The 21,552-nt window shown below is 51.3% G+C and overlaps 1 protein-coding gene across 3 annotated transcripts in view; it reads right to left on the bottom strand.

The window, feature by feature from the left end:
* ERI3 (ERI1 exoribonuclease family member 3) overlaps nucleotides 1-21,552 on the bottom strand; it is a 136,440-nt gene that overhangs the window by 32,985 nt on the left and 81,903 nt on the right. For all 3 annotated transcript variants that reach the window (XM_074906338.1, XM_074906340.1, XM_074906339.1), the window contains exon 7: nucleotides 5,520-5,619. In XM_074906338.1, coding sequence (XP_074762439.1) covers nucleotides 5,520-5,619 — 100 coding nt within the window. The remainder of the gene's footprint in view (nucleotides 1-5,519; nucleotides 5,620-21,552) is intronic.

The following is a 21,552-nucleotide window of genomic DNA, read 5'->3' as shown; positions in this document are numbered from 1 at the left end:
ATGCGCTCTGACTGGACTCTGACAGACGCTCACCTATGACACCGAGGGCCAGGAGACAATCCACATCAAACTACTGCAGTGTGACCCTTTTAACACAAAGAGTAAACTCACTGCACATCGAGTTGAAGCTCATTAAAACTGTCTACTCTGCGAGCATCCCATTAACCTCACTGTTAAAAACACGCAATTCCTCTTCTTCTTTCCGAGGCCTAATTAATGCTCTGGATCAGGAACAATATCACACCCTAACCTTCTGAGATTTCCAATCAGTAAATGAAAAGAGAGAGATGGAGCCGGGAAGGCATGGTGGCTTGCTGGGTCGCTCACTGCACGGGCTGCTGACCTGCCCAGGCAGGTAGGGCTCTTCCATTTGGCACGGCAGAGATCCCCATGGAAGGAGAACAGCACAGCCCCAGCCAGGGGGACTGTGGGCACAGGGGTGATGGTGAAGCCCCGTGAAGAGGCTCACAGCTCACAGGATTATGCCAGCTGGTGTAAAACAGCCCAGTGAGGGCGTCGTGCTACTATGGAACCAGATCTCCTGGTTGCCTGGGGTGGATGCTGTGGGTTCCCCAGCAAGAGGCACAGCAGCCTGGTTACCCTCTTTCCCCCCAAAAGAAAAAAAAACAACAAATCAGACATTTGGTGCTAAATCTAAAATCATCATAATCTGTGTGCTAAAGCCTAAACTTCAAAGACTCAATTACATTCAATTAGATTCAAAAAAGATCAGTAGCGAGGAGTAACATCACGTTTTAGAGACAGTCAGTGCACTGTAGGTGGAAGCAGAGATGACAAACGAGAAACAAACTTTCCCAGCAGCTGCTACTTCTCCAGATTTGTAAACTTTTTTACTTTTTTGGTGTATTTTCAGTTCAATAATTGGCTTATTCAGAACTGAGAAACAACAAAGGACTGAAAAAAAAAAGAAGGTGTGCCTTTTATCTTTTCCATAATCAGGGAAACAAACCAACAAACTAAGGTGGGAGAGGATGAGATGTGCTAATTCTAAAATCTTGAAAGGGTGGTCTCCAGAAACACTCCTTCAACTCACCAATCACTTCTTGCTCTGGTTTCATGCACCAGGTGTTTTTAACTGAAAAGGATTCTGAAATTTACTTTTCTTTCTGAGTATATGAAAGAGAAACAGGATTTTACTAATAAAAACAATTCAAATCATTGTTGGGGTACTTTAGCATGGCATTCCAATTTTCATCCAAAAGCATCAAACATGAGTAATAATTTAATCACCACCTCCTTAATAACAAATAGGAATTCACCATTTTTCTAATGTATCAAATATCTAAAAACTAAGACTAAAGGCATATTATGTTATGTAATCAATCAAACTAAATGTAGCAAATACAGAACATCTGATGAATAAAAGAATAACCAGATTTAACAACTGGGCAGTGGTAAGGAATGCTGCAATTGGTTAGATAGATGCTGTCAGTAAAACTTCACCTTTTCTAGAGAAACAGGTAATAAAAAAAGAGAAATGCAAAAATATAAAAAAAATCAGTTACTGAATCCAGGTGCCCTGCTGGCTGATTTAAATCACAACTACAGCCTAGGATTTTAATCCTTCTGATTTATACCAGTCTCTGAAACTCAACAGAGACCCCAGTGCAAGAACGCAGCTCCAGTGGTGCGGAGCCTGTGAATGCTGGTCTCTGCGTGAGAGTGCCAAGATCTCCATTACAAGCTGCAGCTCTTTTTTGGCAAGCAGCGCCTCAAACACATGTTTTAAGAACCGCAACGTGCACACGTCTGTAAGATGAGTAACTTCTTGGCAAGACTCAACTTCATTTTGTTGAGGGCCAAGAAAACACCAAGCAAAAAGAAGTTCCTCACCCCAATATCCTACAGCCCATGCTAGAGCTGACATCCATTTCATCTATGTCTAAGGTGAGATGGAAGCTGCAGAACATCCTCTGTGGTCCTCAGAGCCACATTACCAACCCAAGAAAAGGCATGAAAGAACGGGTTTCACTCCCCTTTTGCTCCTTTCCCATCTCCCAAGGATTTTCTGCATCTTCACTCTCCGGAGCAGGATTTTCCAACCTCCTTAATCTGCCTGGCACTTCTCAACAAGCTGAAATACTGATGTTTCCCCCATTCCCTTGCTTCTTCCATCCCAAGAAAACAACTGCAGCAGACCCTTACCCATCCAACCCTAAGGCAGCTGTATGTGCAATGTATGCATATACATTTTGCTGTATTTGGTGACACAAAACACTTTGGTGACAAAACGCAGTCTACTGATCCCTCAGCAAGATTTGCAGCTTGCTTGCTCGTGAGTAGAAACCAGATGAAAGCTAGAACGTAAGCCCTGTTCAGCAGCTTGGTGCTGCGTATGCCCAGCTGTGTGTCCCAGGGCATATGGTCCAAGACTCCACCATGCTCCACCACAAGGCCCTCCTGCCCTGATCGGTTATCTCAATCGTGGCAATACACAACCGACCAGACCAGATGGCAAAATTCCTTGCAAGACATTTGCAAAAACAAGTGGCCATCCACTGCAATTTTTCTGTCAGATTTGAAGGGAAACATCTATGTTGCACATTCCTGCGTAAGTGAGCTGAGGCTTCACAGGACTGACTGTATACCCCCAGACCCCTCCCCACGCTGCTGGGAAAGGGGCTGTGTGGAGGCTCTCTTGCACAGCACAGTATTTGTGAAACTGCTGTGGCTGGTGAACATATTGGCTTGCTGCTCCCTCCTCAGACCTCTTTAGTCTGCAGACTTCTGGACATCAGTGACCCAGGAGGGCCATGAAACTCAGAGGCTGACCCTGGTTACACCCACCTTGGGCAGCCCTCGGGACTGCCCCTCTCAATTCCCCAAATTCCCTCGAGCTTGTTGCATCCCAGGACCAATCACAAAAGAGAAGGGAGGCTCTAGACCGCATGGGAGCATCCCCAGAGCCACAGCCAGCTCCCATCCCACGGCGGGCAGCAAGAGATGGGCAGGCAGCAAGAGATGGGCAGGCAGCATGTTTTGCCATTCTCCACTCTCTTCTTCCAGCTGCACTCCTTGAGAAGGGGTCATTTATTTAGCTGAGTGGGCAGGGATGTGTCAGGAGTGAGGCTCCTTACAGTCAGGGAGGGAAGAGGAGGTCAGCCCTGGGTAGTGAAAGGAATGGCTCCTCTCAGCTCTGAAGCAGAAGGAGTTGAGAGCATAAAGCAGGAGAGTGGTGAGGACGGCTCAGGTCATAGGGTGACCGTCAGCAGTTGGGATGACCATGACTAGTCCCAACAGCTGAACAGGAGGACCTGGCTGTGCAGGACCAACACTTGTTCCAGGACAAGGCAGCAAAGCTGGACCCAAGGAAGGCAGGCCACCTCTGCAGTGAGCTGCCCCTCCGCCCCTGGCCTGGGGACCTCTCAGGCTGCCACTAGAGCCAATGCTTGACTAGGACCTGAAAAGCCAGCAGGCTGGGAAATGAAGTAGCCAGAAGGCTGGTGTCCTGACAAAATGCCAGGCAAGGCATGTCTCTGGGCACCAGCATTGCCCTGAGACTTCTCCCAGTGGGGAGACTGGGCTACCAAGACCCAAAGCCATGAAACCACGGGCGGCAGCTGTGCATCGGGCTCCCAAGCTGTCCAGGAGGAGAAGGTGTTCCAAACTGCCATTCAATGAAGCTGTGCCTCCAGCTCACTCCTGGGGGGGCTCAGCCTGCAGTAAAACCACCAGACACAGGGTGCCACTGGCTGCTGCCTCTGTAGGCAGGAAGAGGATCACAGATGCCTGGGGCAGAGCTGCTCTGGATCCAGCCCAAATAGAGCAGCCAGCAGGCTGCAACACACAGAGCACGTGCGTGCTGCTGGTGGTGCCGGGGAGGTGGAGATGGTTGCACTGCTGGCCTGGCATCCTTCACAGCACCCATGCAAATCCCTGTCTAAACAGCGTGTGAAGGGCAAGTTTGCCACTGGGATGGAGTTCTGCAAGAAGGGAGCTTGGCTGTTGGGCCTTGCTTCTCCATGGGCAGTCTGCTTGTGGCTCACCGTGTATGGGGGAGAGCTGGGAGTGCTGCCCCACAGAGGGAGCTTGGCAGAAATGAAGAAGTCCTAAAGGACTGGAGTGGAGAGGGACATGAACACCACCAGGCAGAGACACCTGTGTAAGACAACAGCACTGAGATAAAACATGGGCAGAAACCAATGGCAGACAGATGATACTCCAGAGCTGGGGACACTTTGTTAGGGTAAGAGATGACAGCAACAGAGAGCTCTTGCCATAAATAAAGTGAGGAAAGATGAGGCACAAACCAACCCTGCATCCTCCAGGGGACCCTAGGAGAAGGCCAAGCCCCCAGAGCAGGACACGCACACACAACTCCTGCAGTCCCTGCTCTCTCTCTGTGTTCCCTCCAACATGGCACACAAGCAAGGCAAATCTGCTCCCAGGCAAGGAAGCAAATTTTAATGCTACCTCTGTCAATAATGCAACCAGATCCATAGTTCAAAAGGAGCTTGCTAATTAAAAGCTGGTGAGCTTTAAATAATTCATCTCCTTAACTTGGATTGATTGGAGAGTTTAATGGTTAGTCCTGAAACAATATTAAACAGACTCCTTAAGGCCCAGGTAGCCAGTGACTTTTCCAAGTAAATCTTACCTCCTTGAAAACTTTAATGTTCACCAGTCACCGTGGATGAAAGGCTGGGAGACAGAGGAAAACACCTGACTGGTGTCCAAGAGGTGATCCAATGCCCCACAGAGAAACAAGACCAGTAAGAGCGATGCAGCCCTGAGTTATAGCCCTGCCTACAGCCCAGTAAATCTGAGCTCCTGCCCATACCACAGCCTGCTGCTGCCCCAGCTCTGCATGCCCAGCATTAAGCAGCAGGCAGATATATGGTCTCAGTGTCCTGGGCCAGATTTCCCTCCTCATATCACTTTGATCCCTGGTGCAGAGGAGTAAGGGGAACATGGAGCTCTGCCACGTGCATGGTAGTCTCAGTTGTTTATCTTGGAGCAGGCTGTGGGACCATGAAACTCATCACATATGTGAGCAATCGGGACGATGATCCAGTTCTCCAGCTGGAGCCATGCATCTTCACTCTGCAGCGTGTTTCCAGCCAGTTCCCGAGGCGGTGCTGCCTGGCAGAGCCACCTTTCCAAGGATGAATGCAGCATCCAGAGCAGCTGGAGGACTGGTCCGAGAGCAAGAGCATCCCACCCACCCTGCGCTCCAGGCACTGCATGAGCCCTGGTGCTGCCCACATCCACCCCCAGCTGGAGCACTGCCAGAGCAGCCAAGGAGAGGAGCAGCTCCCCAGACAGAGGGACGAGCAGGTGTATTTGGCACACTGAGACATGCCAAGGACGAAGAGCTCATCCCCTGTGCCCATCGTGTCCTGACACATCTTCATCCCATCCACCAGCCAGAGACCTTGCTGCCCTTTGGCTGACTCTCAGCCCCCTGGCCTGGACCAGCTCCGAGGAGCTGAGGCATGTCCCGCACGCCTGGAGCAGCAGCCGCGGGGACAGGAAGGGTGCAGGGCGGCATCACTCACCTATCCCGCTGTGAGGCCTCCCTATGTGCTGTAGATTCAGTCCTTTGTTCATGTCTAAGAGCCCGTTCTTTGGCCAACTCCCCATGGCAAAGCTGTACGCCTGGAAGAGAGAAGCAGAGGGTCAGATCGGTGCACAGACCACGCGCAGACACATTTAGGGGGCAGTGTCTTGCTGCCAGCAGCCAGCTGGGCTTGCCCAGGCCCAGCAGCTCCCAGGGCGAGTGTGGGACTGTGTTCACCATGTTCAGTGTGGGCCGTGTTCAGTGCAGACCTGTGCATCGCCCTTGCACCAGCTCTCCTGGAGCCGCCGGCACAAAGCACCCTCATCCTGGCCTGTCCCACCTGATGCTCCTCAGAGAAGAGGTGTCCAGAGTCTGTCCCTGAGCCTCGTACAGGTGACAACCTTCACGAGGTTTGCTGTGCTGGACTGGCACCACCCGAGGCCACCTTTGCCGTGCTGGGGTGAGTCAGGGGCTGTGAGTTCATCCCACATCTCCTTGGGCTGTTCCAACATCATTCCCCCATTCCTGCTTCACCAAGCTGGGTGCTGGCAGCAGGAGTCGGGGGGATTTGGAAAGGAGTGCCCATGCCCAGGCTGTCCTGGCTGATAGTCCCCTTCCCCTCTGGCAAGCACAGCCCTCCCAGCCTTCCCTCTCCTTGCCATCCTCAGAGCCCTGGGGCTCTCCATCACTGGGAGAAACCCCACTGGGAGCCAGCACTGCTCACCCCACTGCACAGAGCCCGCAGCCTGGCTGGAGGGAGCCTGCTCTATCCTGGCCATGACCCCCAGGAAGGCTCCCAGCAGGAGTGAGGCAACTTGGAGCCTGAGCAGCACAAAAACCCACTGGACAACGCAAACGTGAAAACAGCCAGGCCTCCGTGTCACATGCATGGCTGTAATTACAGCCTGACAGCCACGTATCTTCTTCATCTTGAGGAATTAAGCTCAGCGCCACATTGTGAGCAGTAAGAAGGGCGCGTGGGCTTAGTGTCGCTCACGCCGGCGCTATCTCTGCTGCCGTGAGGGCCATTGTCCCCAGATGAGATCAGGTCAATCCAGCAGCCCCTATCTCCCTCCTGCAGCGGGGATCATCGCTAACCAAGGCCGTGGCACGGCAGGGCATCGCTGACACCCTCTGTGGGCTGCAAACACTGAGGGAGATGCTCTGTGCAGCGGGAATGGGCCGAACTGGGTAAGCGGAGCTGAGCGGTCTCCCCCACCAGCCCACCACCCACCTGCCTGCCACCGGGACCTGCTGCCAGTCCTCCTGCCCCTGCTGCCTGCTGCCCTGCCCAGTGCAGGCAGGGCCGGCCCCCGCAGAGCCCCTGCTGCTGGCAGCCCCCTGGGAGCTACGGGGCTTCGGGGAGTTAATTTATTACTGGTCTACGCAACCATTCATGCTGCTTTGTTACTCCTGCCTTAGCAAAACAGAGGGCTCCACAGATAATTAATAGACAGCATTGCTAATCCTGTTGGGAGATGATTAGCAATTAAAACTCCTAATTAAGTCTATGCATAATTCACTGAAATTACACTTTGTGTACACAACAGGGAGGTTTCCTTTGCCTTCAACAAACATGTCCTGGCATCTTCATCGCCATGCCTGGGATGCAGGCTGGCCAGCCATGAGGCAAGGGGGAGCTGGGGGCTGGCATGCAGGATGGGACCCTGCTGGGTGGCCCTGGGTGACAACGGCAGCAGCTCTCTGCTTGTGGCTCCCTTCCCTGGGCTGCGTCCCAAAGAGCAAGCCCAGGCACAGTGCAGGAAGGTCCCCACGCTCAGCACCAGTGGGTCCAGGCCTGGGGTTGCCAGCAGCGGGGGGTACACCTGGGGAAGGGGTGTCCCTGCACCCTTTGGGGGAGGACACTTGGGGCAGGGAGGGAGCAGGGCTGTGCCTGAACAGGGACAAGTCAGGCTCTGAGCTATCATATCACAGGCTGCCTTCCCAGCCCAGACACATCCCTTGAACCCCAGCCAGGAGCAACCGAGGGAGCACAGCAGGGGGCTGGCAGGATCCTGCGAAAGCCATGGGGACAGCTCTGGAAAGCTCCTGACAGCTGGGTGCTAGTGCCAATCCCAGCCTGCCTCCCCTGGCTCTGCAGCAGCAGTGTCACCAGGGAGCTGGCAGCATGTGCCCCAGCCCCAGGATCGGCACCTGGCCCATCTTTGCATCACGTTTTGCTTCCCTAATCAAGGTCATTCGGTACAGTCGCAATACCTGAGCAAACTAGCTAAGCAGCCAGGGTGGAAGTTGGCCTGACCACTGAAGGTCAAGTGTGCACTTATGCATATTCAAAGCTGCCTGCAGGATCGATCAGGTTTTAATTGTTTTTCCTGGGGTTTTGGAAGGAAGTGCCATGGGCATTGATCAGTCCCAGACGAAGCCGCTCACACTTTGGGGCTGGCAGGGACCGTCACTTTGCTGCAGGCAGAGGGAAATGCAGGCAGAGAGGCAGAGATGAAGGCAAGCCAGGGGAGAGGTCAGCCAGCCCCGGCTGGGAGGAGGAGCCATTGCTGGGCTGCGTTAGAAAATAAAGTTTTTTAATTAAAATTGGCAATTCTGAGCCGCCTGCCGGCAGCAGCCACACAATCAAGAGCGAGGAGCTTTGCTGTTTAATATTTAAAGACAACGTTTAATCTTTAAACAGGAAAGTTCTTCTTCTGACTATTAAAGCGAGGCAGAAAGTGCCGGAGGCTCCCCGACACAGGGCTCCCCAGCCCGCCGGGGTGGCCATGGCCACCGGCTCGCTGTGAGCTCACCGCAGCCACCAGGCCACTGGTGTGGACCGCAGCTGCTCTCCCGCCAGCTCTGCTGCTGCCCCAGCCCCACGCTGCCACCGGCGGCAAGCCCCTGCCCCTTCAGCACTTACCCTTACAGCAAACCGCGAGAAAGTCTGAGATGCCCCTGGTTTGTTTGCAAGCCAAAGGATTTAAAAAAAACGCCATGAAACCCTTTTTGCAAGGAAATCACACTAATTTGTCCCTCCCTCTGGTTCAATCCGGTGTTGGCAGGGACTGGGTTCCTCCCTTCTAGGTCAGGCACTGAAACAGGGCCAGGACCCCGTGGCATTTTAGTTTCATCTGCATTTCAATGGATAAAAAATGCAGGCATCTTTTAAAAAAGCTATTTTAAAATGGTTTTGGTCAAAATTCTGATTTAAAGACAAACTCAATGCCTCTGATCTGCTAAAAAACACCCAAACGATGTTTGCAGAATAATTTTCAAGCAGCTTGAACACAATTATTTCCATTCATACCAGCTCCTAGAAAGGTCTTCTTTTTTCCCTGATTTTGTTTGTAATGCTATGAAGGCTACATTTACCTCCCTGCCAATGCTGCTCTGAAGTCAGATGATTATTAATTATATTTATTTACTTATACAATCCCATAGGCATACGCAGCAGTTCACAAATACTGCCCTGGGTCCCTGATGCAGGGATCTCGAATCGAAGGTAAGCAGATACTCCTGTGATAAATGTGAGCTAACAGCAGCAGGAGATTAGGAACATACTGTTTCCATGCACAGAGCCAGCACCACAGATAATCCACACCTTGTTAAAAGTGTCCATATGGGGAGGTTGGTCCTTAGGTAACCCACACCTCACATAACCTGCAGAAAATCCAAAAACCAGAAGTGGGGTTAAGACATGGGGTACAGCAGACTGGGGTATGGATATGCTGTGTGAGCAGAATCACAGCATCCAGGGCTTGCTTTATAATAAAGCAAAAAGAGTCTGAAACCATTCTCCTGTTGCACTGGGTCAGAAAACTTCCCAGTGGCCATGATGCATCTGCCTCAATTTGCAAAGAGCCTGAAACAAGAGTTCCATGGCCCATTTCTGGTAGTGCTGGGGGACAAAGATGATCCTCTGTGCTGAGACAGGAGTGCATGGAGGGCACACCGGTGAGGCTGGGCAGTGTCACAGCACTGCTTGCAGGGGAAAGAACACAGGATTTGTTCAGTTTGGTACCGAGTTTGCCCTGCCCGCTCTTGCTGCAATCCAAGTGCAAACCAGCCCCTGTCCCCTGCAATGCTGGGGCCAGCAAGGTGGCAGCACCAACACAACTGGGTCCTGACGCCCTGCTCCCTGGAGCTTGTTTGGGCTACGCACCACGGTTTATAAGCAGCACAGCTGCAGAGAAGATGTTCCAGGGGGTCAGAAAATTCCCAGAACTGGAACTTGTCAAGCTGATGTATTGATCTAAGTGGACTGAATAATGCTCCATCATTTATTTATGGGGAAGTGCCCAGCACACTTCACAAAAACTGGTGTTCGGCAGTCACATTAAGGCAAGATTTAACATCCCGCATCATGCAAACAGGGCACCTGCGCAGAGGTCAGGATGCTCACTTACACGGGGAGCCCCACAAGTCCTTCCTGCACATGCAGGGAGGGATGGGGCTGGTCCTCACGGAGCTGCTGGAGCTCTGCTAGTGCAATGCGCCAATGCTGACAGAGCCAGCCCTGTCCTTTCTGCTCCTGTCGACACTGTGACCTGCTCGGCCAGCCCCCAGCCCCTCTGCCCTCCACTAAAGCTGCTGGCATTGCACTGCCCTGGGTGCTTTAGCTGAAGGGCAGGAGGGAAGCGGGGCTCTGTGCTTTGCAATAACACAAGCATGTTCACAAACCACAGCACTAAGAACTGCCAGGAACGACACAGAGCTTCCTCCTGCCCTGCCCAGCCCAGAAACCCTGTCATTTTTTATGTCCCATCAAGAGGTTTTAAATGTTTCACCCACTAATTGCAATTTTAATATTAATATGGACACTTTCAGGCAGGGAGAAAATACTTCCTTTTGGAAAAAATCCTCCCAGGACCAAAAGGGCTCAGCGGTTTGAGAAGATGCTGGAAGGGTGGGTACTAATAAATAAAAAAGAGCTATGTTTTTTTGCTGAAAGTTTCTGTTAAGAATCTCAAGAAGATGCCTTAGAAGAACATGTTTTTAAACAGATAGAAAGTGGTTGTGAGATCTCCCCAGCTGCCCTCAGCCTGGGCAAGCAGCGGGCGCCAGCTGTGCTCCCCCAGGATCAGGCCAGGCACAGCAGCACGCTGATAGCAGCCAACCCCCCTGACATTTTTGCAATAGAGAAAATGACTTTGCAACAGCAAAAGTGTCTTCCTTCTCTTGTCATGTCAGCTGTGCGCTGCATCTGCCCAAAATAACCACTTCCCTCTAACTCCCCTCATTTCGCTATTGCCATGATGGGGTGTCAAGGTTTTATATTACTTATATGGTGGGAAGAAAAAAAAAGAGGTCATGTCTATAACTAAGTGGGCTTTTAAACACCACTTAAAATGTTTTCAGTGCCACCCTGTAACGGTAAGGTTTTGGGACTGGGAGTGTCTTTGTGGCTAACCCCACATGGTACCCAGCACACTGGGGACTCCAGGGTGGTCTCTCAACATCCCATTTTAATTGCATGCCACTTGAAGCCCACTTCAAGGATGGGATGTGGACATTTTTTTGCTGGGATTTCTTGCCATGCAGACTTTCTGGCAAATCTAATGACAATTAGGGCTCGACCCCACTGCCAAATCATTTAGTAGCAAGGCTGCTGGATTGGGTCTGAATGCAATTAAAGAAGAGGCAGGTAATGAATAAGCAGCTTGCCAAACCCTGGCTGACAATGGCAGAGCTCCTCTGCCAGAGCGAAGGTGCGGAGAAAAGCTCATCTGGCAGGACGGAGGCATGGAGCCTGGGATGGTTCAGCCCTGGCAGTGCTGGAGCCTGCTACCCTTGCTGGCTGTTGGAAGGCAGGAACTAAACCCAGGTGTAAAGTGTCCCTTTTAAGCAGTTTAGTCAGAAGTGCTGCTGCATTCACAGCTTTTCAAGTATTTTTAAATCACTTACAAAAGCAGGATTAAATGATCAGGAATTCCATTTAATAGGACAAATAAAGAAATAACAATCTACTCCATCAGCCCTGCGAAAGGCAGGTTTGATTTAAGAAAAAAAAATAAAAAAATAAGTATAAAAGAGGGAGAGAAAAAAGGAAAGGGGGGTGGAAAAAAAGGATAATGTGTGTTTACTCAAGCAAAGAAAAAAATATTTAAGTGATGTAGGGGAGAAGATTGCAGTAACTAGTGAAGAATAACATCGTCTGCTTTGCTGTCAAATCACACAAGAATTTCAGTAATAGATTCTCATTCTGACACTCAATTCAATTCGAAGGTGATCCTGCTTTATCCCAACACATCAAATATTAAACACTCGTATTAGCCAGGGTGCCGTCGCCTTTCCCGGCTTAGACGCGGCAGGAAGCTTTTCCCCCTACTTTCTCTCACTTGCTATAATATTCTCAATGTTATCTAAACATGCCTTCATACACTGGGGTTCCTTATCAATCCCATTTGGGGCGGGAGGGGGGGTGTACTTAAAACGGTATTAGTTGGGGGGGCTTTTATTATTATTATTTCCAAAGCTTTTCAATTTTGTGTGGAAAAAGCTTAGAAAAAAAAAAAAGGCGGAGGGAGGGGAGGAGGCGAGAGAGGGAGAGGGAGCGCGGGAGCGAGAGAAAGTATAAGAAAGGGAAAAGCAGCCAGCAGCTCTTGTTTGACTGATGCCTTTCAACAAGGGCAGTCTAGCTTGTCAAAGCCTGGGCTCGAGATGAATTGGCATATCTATTCAGCCTGCCTCTGGATGTCATGCAATACAGTTTCATATTCCCAGATAAGGCATGATAAGCAATTGCTGCCCTGACACCAACTCCATCCATCCCTGCCTTTCTGTCCACACATATTACAGATCTCTGTTGTGCTGCTAATAAGAGGCATTTAATTTTTACAAACACAGCAGCAAGAGGGGCCTCCAGACTGACCAGGTACGGCACTAACACCATTCACGTTTAATTACTTTTTCTCAGTGCACTGAGCTCTCCGAACACTCATGAGGGGCACAGGGTGCACAAAAACAACTTCTGCCCAACGTGGCACTCACCAAAGTCTTGGGTTAAACATCTGTGCTAATAATTGAAATGTGGGGGTGATGAGAGTGGAGGCATTTGTCCTCTGCCAAATAAATCTGCAGTGCCATTGAGCAGGAGGTGGTTTGGCTGGGGTTTGGACATGGGAGGACACAGGAGAAGATGTGAGTGGTGCCCTTTCCCAGGGAACATCCCTCTCCAGAGCACAACCCCCAAGAGCTGTTGGGGGAAGGAGAAGGGCTGACACACCGACCACGGGGACGCCACAGATGGGTCTGACCCCACATAGGTGGGAGCAGGTGCTGCCCTTGGAAATTCCTGCCCTTGCCAGCACCGTGCAGCAGGAGGATGAGACCTGGACACAATCCTCCCATGTTGCTGAAAAGGTGCTGGGACCCTGCCTGGTGCTCTGCCCTTTTCACACAACGGCACTTGAAGGTTTTTCAGAGAACACTGCCACACAGCCAGCTTCCTCCAGGTCCTGGATGAGCAGGGAGCCCTCGGCACACGGGCCACCTTGCCAGCCCTACCCAGCCTTGCTGAGCAGTCTTTGGCAAGCCCGGCTGGTGTCCACTTCAGTCCATTTACAAAGCTGCTTGTAAAAACAGTCATATCTTTATGCCTCATGTCAGGCAGTAAATTAAACAAATAAAAAGATGAATGATCTATTTTTGGAAAGGTGAGCGCTAGGCACACTGGAGCTGCCTGGCTCTGCCCACCTTTGGAAAGTGCTTTACAGAGGTGAGGTGCCTCCAGTCTATGGGAGGAGGACAGGTCAATCTTAAGGGAAGGCAGTAAGGCAGAGGATGCAGCATAACTGTACATACTTTCTCCTTATTAAAATAAGCAGTCCATGCCATCAGATCTCTGTCCACAGGAGCACTGCAAAAGGGAAAGTGAGGCACACAATGATCTCACGTCTGGCCCTTCTTCCCACCTAGACACACATCTGAGCAGCCTCAGCCTACCCATGTCCCAGCAATATCCCAACTCAGCCGTAGCTCTGCAAATTCAATGTCAAAACTCGTCTTTATTTCAGAAGGGGCAGGATGGACCCCACAGCCACCAACTGCCCCTCTCCACGGTGCATTTGGATGCTGTGGCCCTGTTGGGCAGCGGGGATGTGGCCCTGCTGCCGCACAGGATTAGCACGTGCCCTGGCTTAGGCTGCAATAGAAACAGGCTGGTGTGCCTGACTCTGGAGTGTCAAAGTGCCAAGCGGTTTAGGCTTCACATTTCCCTGTGTTTGAACAAGAACAGTCTTTGCCTTGCTCCCAAGCTAGGGATTATCCTGGATAAAATGTTCTCGACTGCTGTGTGCTCTGCAGCTGGCGACACACTAGGCTAATACCGTGGAGACCTGGGTCAAAGCCCTGGGTTTGGTCACAAGCAAAATAAAGCTACAGGTCTGGGTCCCTGGAGGGCTGGGAAATAGAGCTGGGGCGTGCACAAGCCAGCACCAGCCTAGGAGAGGGGACAAGCAGAGCCATAAACTGCCAATAAAGGAGCTCAAGGATGGGGGCTGCTGGCTGGAGCAAGGGGTCTAGGCTTGGGGTCAGGTGGCCGAGCAGAGCATGGCCCCTGGAACCCAGAGGCTGCTGCAGAGACAAGGGGCTGGAGGACACATGCCCAGCACCTCCCGTGGTCTGGGGAAAGCAGCCTTGTCCTTGAGCTGCAGATCATGTCTGCTTGAACAGGGCTGCCTTCTTACAGTGTCCCGGTGTTTCTGGCTGCACCTCAGCGTGACTGAGACCCAGGCTGGGTTACGCTGATGTATGTAATCAGCTCCCAAGACTGAGATACACAAGCAGCTCCCAATTAGTGCTTGAAAGGCAGAGAGACACGACAGCTACCAGGGAGTACCTACATAAGGCTGATTTAGCCCTCCAGCCCTGGGAAAGATGGGCTTACATCCTGAGGTGCTATCCCCCAGGGTCTGCCCCAGTCCCTGCATGGACAGTTCAAGAAGGAAAGCATGCTAAGCCTTTCCCCACCACAGCACTGTGGCTGGCAGAGTGGGGAAGCTGGGTATGACACTAAGGAAAACCCTCAAACACACTTTATGGATGATTCACTGCAGCAACTGTTGCCTCTCCACACAGACAAGAATGAACCAGTCCGATTCTGGCTGCTCCTGGAGAAACTGCAGGTTCAGGGGGAAGGGAAAGATGCCTCCAACAGCGCTGGGAAATAGGCAAATGTTGGCGCTGCCCCCATATCAGAGCCACCGTCAGCCCCTGCATACACGAGGACAGGGAACAGCATGATGGGGCCCCAGCAGATGTGCCATGCTGCTGCATGGAGCTGTCAGGGCAGCAGCGAGGTGGACACATCTCACTGTCCTTGGATTTAGCTGGAGATTAACAACCACCAGAGAGATGCAATTTTGCCATATTACACAAGGGTGGATAACAGTATCCACCAGTCACCCCCTTCTTCTCTTCCCAGGGCCATGAACGATGGCTGCAAAGCTCATACGTGCCCCACAGTCCCCCAAACATGCACCCCTTTAATCTAACCCCATACTTTTCCCAAGCAAAGCCGGCACCAGGCTTGCTGTCAAAACCTTCAAGCCCTTCCAAAGGGGGTATTTTCCCCCCTCAGTTTCTATTTTTACACATGCACACGCTCGCCTCTCCCTCGCTCGCTGTTTAATTTCCGTGTGAGAGGGAAGCAGGTGCCCGTGCTCCCGTGAGCTCTCCCTTCTCTAGGTTTTTTTTCCCTTCTTGGATCCTGCCCCATTAGTTTAGTGCCCAGCCATCTGCGACGTCTCCTGTAATGCTGTCCCCCTTGTGTACCAGGGAGCTTTTCCATTAGCGCCTTTAATATTCTGACACCTTAGCACAGGCTGCTATTACATTCAAACACTGATCGCCCTGTGAAATTACATCGCAGGGCTTGCTAAAATGGAATTGTGTATAATCAGGCTCCTCCATGCACTGTCAGTCCCATCACAAATACAACGTAAAGCAGGCTTATGGATGGGCTTAGCAGCTGCTACAAGTGTATTTTTTTTTTAATAGATGAAGTATCCCTTATTTAAAGCATTTCCTTAAGAAAAAAAACAAACCAACAGTGAAAGACAAATCAACAGCTGCTGCACAATGTTAACCGTACCACCGGTCTCTTAAAAACATGTTATTTACTAAGGTAGCTATCTGTTTATCTATAACTATATCAAACAGAGAAGGAGGGTGAGATAAAGATAGTTAAACAGACAGCCAAGGAGATATCTGCCACTGGGAAATAATAGCTAAATAAAAAGTACCATTATTTACTCCAGAGAGGAGGAGAGAGAGCCAGCGCTTTCCTCCCAGTGCCGGTAACACACGGCATGGAGCTGCCGTGGGAGCTTCTGGTTCATAAGGGCAGCCCGTGCCAGCCTCTACATGCTCCAGCCTTCCCAGCTCCAGCCCCTCGTCTCCCCACGACCATGTCAGATAAATCTGGGGGAGAAAACACAGCTCAAGACCCAAGTACCGCACCTCTGCAGGGAGGCTGTGATGTAAGGAAGGCAAGAGAGGGCAGGGGAGCTGTGCCACTGCTGGGGGGTGGCTTGGTGGGGCAGCCCCTACCTCCACGCAGCTGAGAGAGGCTCAAATTAAGGCAAAAATGGCCACAGAAGAGGGTCTGGGTGCGTTCCCGCAGGAGAGGCTGGTTTCTGCATGGCCGGAACACAAGGGACCAACTCCCCAGCTTTTTTTTTTTTTAATTCCAACCAAGGAATTGATGGATTAGGACAAAGGTATTTCAGGGGGACGCAGGAAGCGGCAGGGACACAGATGATGTGTCAGAGAAATGAGCTCCTGAGCTCCCCAGCTCTGAGTTCAAAACGCTGCCTCTTACCATGCCCTAAAGGTTATTCTGTCTGTCTGCTGTGAAATGCAACGGCACATCGCCTGAAGGGAGATTTCCAGAGGCGCTGTGACCCTTCCACTATCTCCTCTGAGAAACCTCCAAAGGAATGATGAGATTGTAGCTCATTTCCACACACCTTGAAAGAGCTGGGCTGGATCAAACGTGCTGGAAGCAGAAGCAGCACATATCTGGGACCCATCCTCACCTCCTGGCAGGGAGTGCGCTCTTGCTGTAACTGGCTGGGAAACCACATCCACCCCACTGAAACACCAATGCTCTGACATTGCCTTTCATCCTAGACCAGGATGGAGGAGCCAAAATACTGTCTTGTTTCACTTTGTGGGAACAGTTCTGCTTGGGAACCACAAAGTAAAACCTAGTGACAGAACTGCTGCCCTTTGGAAAGGAGCAATCTATTCCTGTGTGAAACACTGACGTGACATTTTGACTCCAGTTTTTCCAGAGCAAAACAAAGTCATTTGTCCAGAGCAGACACACTGCTCCTTTGCAACACACATGGCATGTCTCAGCACATGGTGCTCTGGACATTTTTGGAAGCGACACGTCTGGTGACAGTTTGGCTGCTGTGCAGAAACATGCCTGACAGTGGGAGAATGGGACCACAGAGTGCAGAGACCCATGGACAGGTTACCAAGAGAAAAGTATAGGGGAGGTGCTGTACAAGCTGTGTATCTGTTCACATTGCCGGTGCGAGACAAGGCAATTCAACTCCCTGGTTTTCACTACCTGGCATGGTCAAAGTTAGGTGCTTGCAAGGTGGCAGCAAGGGAGGGGTGCTGGGTGACCAGCAGCTCATGTCTCCATTTCATAATCTGTTCCTAAAACCCAGGCCCTGGGGGATAGGAAAGAAATTGGAGGGTGATCCTGCAGGATATTCTTACCACTTCTATGCACTTGCCTGTATGTCTGATCACATACATCTCTCCCTCTGCTCATAGCCTACAATCCTTCTACATTCACGTCCACCACACCTTCCTGGGACAGACACATAACCTCCAAAACTCACCTCTGGTGTGATGCAGAAAGACTGGCCCATACAGGGCAGAGCAGAGGGGCATGGAAATAGGTGCCCTGCTCCCTCTTATCTCCTCCTCCCAGACAGCAGACTCTCAGGAGCAAAACCCAATCTTTCACATTTGGCACAGCACCAACCCAACAGAGCTGTCAGGGCCCCTGAGTGTTACTGCTCTGCAAGAATCAAATAAAACAGTTTCTCAGCACTCCCACAAGATGCAAAACCGCTCAGAGGAGAGGCAGCTGGAAGAGTAAAAGAAAGGCAAGAGAACACAATGCACGAGGCATCAGGGAAAAGATCAATAAAGATTACGAGGGCAGCAGCCACGTCCCTTGCCCGTGTTGGAGGCTCTCATGGCTGCAGTGAGGGAACACCAAGGAAAGTTAACAAGGCGCTGCTGCGCCGGTGCCTAGGGATGATAACCTGTCTAATCAAAGGTAGAGTTTACACTGGATCATCTAAGCAGCAGCTCTTCCTCATGATTGTTGACTCAGGTCAGCGTTAAGACTGAGGAGGTTAAAGCAGAGGCGCCTCTAAGAGCTCTGATGGATGCAAACACCAGGCAAGCAGGCAACGCACACGGGCCCAGCCAGCACAGCCTACCGGGGCAGCAGGCAGCAAAATTGAGGCTCCCCGGTTCTGATGGAAGAGCAAACAGAAGAAGACAGTCCAAGGGGCCGTGCAGCACACCGTGAGAGAATCGATTTGGAGAGAGGTCAGGAAAGCAGTGAATAAAGGGACCTGAGAGGAGGACATGGCAAGGTCCTGAGGAGAAGTTGTTAAAGGAGATGTGGGGGGATGTGCTGCAGAAGTTGAGGCAGGACAGCCTACCTGGACTGGGAAGGGGGGACCAGCAATGCATTATGGTGCTGAGAAGGTGACAGAGGAGATCATGACACAGTTGATAGAGATGAAGGGCTTCAGGTCCCCAAGGCCTCAAGTCATGTCTCCCAGGGCACCTCCACAGCTCTTTGGTGTCACCAGGCTCACTGACCACCAGCCAGGGCTCCCGCAAGGACACAGGCAGCGACCACCCTCTCTTGGACCCAGCAAGCCAAGGTCTCCTTACCAGGCAAGCTGGGAGACTCTCTGGTTATGGCTTTTAGCCATGCCTGCAGTTCTGCCTGTAGTAAGGTGCTGGGGAGGGCTGTGACACCTGGACACATGGATGCCATGCCCCTGGGCCCTGATCCCTGCAGAAGAAGCCATTGTTGCCTTGCTGCTGCTGAGGGACAGCTTCAGGGGCCCGGCTGGCCCTTCCCTGTCAGTGCACCTGAGAAACACTGTTAGGATTTGCCCAGTTGCTGCCTGTTGATGGCATGAGACCTGAGGAGCAGGTCCCAGGAGCACGTGCCCAGCAGAGTTATTACTGAGCATGGGTAGCAGAGGGATGCCCCCCACAGCCACAGTGCAAAGACAGAGCTGTGGGGCTATGTAACACTCATCCCACTCCTCTCAGCATCTCAGCTGCCCTGTGAACATGTCCCTAACCTACATGTGCTGTCTCAGAATTGGCTACAGCTGGTGGAAACAAGAAGAGCAAGCAAGAGCAAATGCCCCCCAGAGGAGAGCTGGTCTGCAGCAGAGGGCTGGATGGCTGAGATGTGATGAGGAGGTTCATGGGCTGTCTAGAAAGCACTTGGCCGTGGACCGCCTGGCTTTCCCAGCCACAGAGCTGTGCCAGGCAGCCCGCCTGCTAACTCCTGCCAATGTGCCAGGAAAGAGCAAGCGGCTGGTATGGAACAAGGTGTCCCAATTAGCTCTCCACTGATCTAATTAGATCTCTGCAGGGAGGACTGGAGCTGGAGAAACGACACGGCTGCCTCCTTGACCAGACACTCAACCTTTCCCGCCTGCAGCATTTTATTTTTCAGATTTTAACTTGCAGTACCTTTTTTGTCCGGCTCAGCAGAACCTGCTTTGCCTTGAGTTCTGCCGCAGCTCCTCACCAGCGAAGAGCAATTACGTGTGTACACAAACAGGCATTCAGCGATCACGCGCAGCATCCAAGCTCTCTGCTCCTGTGTCGGGGAACAGCTTGACAGGATTGCAAATCAGAGGCGTAAGGGAAGAGACAAGGGGGCACCAGGAGGCAGAGCCGATCAGGAGGACATGGCATAGTCCCTCTTATCCCCCCCGAGCAACAGCAAGCCGTGCGAGAATGCCTGCCCTCCCTGCTGCCGCCCTACACCACCCCAGAGAGCTGGCAAACGAGCTTCAAACCAGCGCGCTCCTTGTAATCGGAGTCAGTCAGTGTGTGTGTTACGCTTGAGTTGATGGCTGGTGTTAAATTCAATGCCTTGAGTATTGATTTCCTCGCACATCCCGGACTTTGTTAAAGGGTTAGCCGTGAACCGAGATCAAAGGGAGGTTAACTCGTTTCTCATAAGTGGTAAAGCAGACCTCTAGCAAAACTGGGCGCAGGGCCTCCTCCGCAGAGGACGCTCCATGCATGTTGTTAGCTACCCTGGTTGCCTCAAAAGCCAGATAAAGCCACAAAGCTGCCTCAAAGCAGGGAGAAAAAATGATCCAGACAACTTCTCACAGACCCCTGAGCTATTATGAGTGCACACTGGGGACGGGCAGTGTGGGCCAGCACACTCCTCCTCCCTGACCCGTTTCTGCACTACAGGGAGCAGCTTCCCTTACTCAGTCACAGGAAGAGAAGGGGAAGCAAGTCTTTGTCAGCTGCACCCCAAAGAAACTACCCTGGAGGGACTTGAGAGAGGGGGACAGACCTCCCCAGGCAGACTAGGGTGTCTTAGAGCTGTGGGCAGGAGAGGGAAAAGGCACAGGGCTGCTCCCTGAAGGACTGCCCAACAGGGACACAGCATCCTCCTCTCCACGGCCAAGTGGAGAGGATGCCTTCACTTGAGCCAGCGCTGCCATCAGCACGATCTCAACCTGTGTGGCATCTCCTTGCTCCATTTCACTTTATTCTCTTCTTGGTTTTCCTTGTGCCACACAAAGTAATTCTAGCACTGATAGCACCAAGATCAGCAGGTTTTGCCAAAGCAGTAAGAGTTAAGCACACAAATAACATGACACTAACAGGGTTTTGGCTTTACCTTTGTAATTTTTAAGGGATGGAGGCAGGGAAAAAGGTGTAGGAAACAGTCTGGAATTGTTATCACTAGTATTAATGAATGCCCAGAGGCTTCCAAGAAGCATCCATTTCAGATGAACATCTGTCAACAATAAGAGGTAAAATTTCAAAAGTAGCTGAGGTACTTCAGAGCCTAGATTGCACCAGCTTCCTGGGAGTCTTAAGCACCCAAGTAATTTCTAACAACAGGACCCTTGGCTCCTAAGTCATCTGGACACCAATGCTATTTCTCAACCCCCTTCCTCTATGTCAAGAACTATTTACAGCACAGTCCAGCTTCCCAGCAGCCACAACATTCTTCAGAGAGATTAATCTGGTTTCAATGGCACTGTATCTTCCACTCCGGGGTGACACCATGACCAGTGCCCACCTCTCCCAGGAGCCAGGCAGCTTCAGCTGCAGAAAATACAGTGCGCTCTGCCCCTCCACCCCTAAAAAACCCCAACCCAAAGCAACTCAGCAATGCTGGTGGTGTAATTCCCCCTGTCCTGCAGCACTGGTAGGAAAGAGAGCCCCATCATAGCCCGTCTTGGGGGTGAAACCCTCAGTTTTACTCCTGAGCACCTATACTCACATTTGAGGTCCTCCTTAGGGTGCTAAACAGGTACTTCCTCACCCCTTCTCCTCTCTCCCAAACTCCTGCCATCCAGCACTGCCCCAGCAGCCCATTTTTTTTTAAGAGAAAAGCTTATATCAAAGTGCTTAGGGAATATCTGCTCAGTGCCCAGCATACCAAGTGCTGAAGATTTCACTTAAACTCCCAGCATCTGTGTATCTCAACTAAATTAAGCTATTTGCTATAAAAGAGCACAATGACAGTAATGGAATAATAACAGCATTAATAAAACACAACAATCCTCGAATGAGAAGCGGACGCATCAGCTAGCTTCAACCAAGAGAAGAAGGCTATTTTAAAGTCACACACAAAAACCATCTGGGGGTGGAGAAAACCAACAAAAGCTCTGGAACTCAGAGGTCAGACTGAAATTATGTTTTTAACCTCAAAAGAAAGATGCTTGCCAGAGCCTTCCCAGCCAGAGTGCTCCCACACCAGTTGGAAATGAATTTTCACAGCTCCCAGGAAAACAAGGGCTTACAATGGGCAT

The sequence above is a fragment of the Athene noctua genome, chromosome 5 (genome assembly GCF_965140245.1).
Source record: "Athene noctua chromosome 5, bAthNoc1.hap1.1, whole genome shotgun sequence".
NCBI classification, from domain to species: domain Eukaryota; kingdom Metazoa; phylum Chordata; class Aves; order Strigiformes; family Strigidae; genus Athene; species Athene noctua.
The sequence above is the reverse complement of the archived record's forward strand: the minus strand, read 5'-3'. Positions and strand labels throughout refer to the sequence as shown.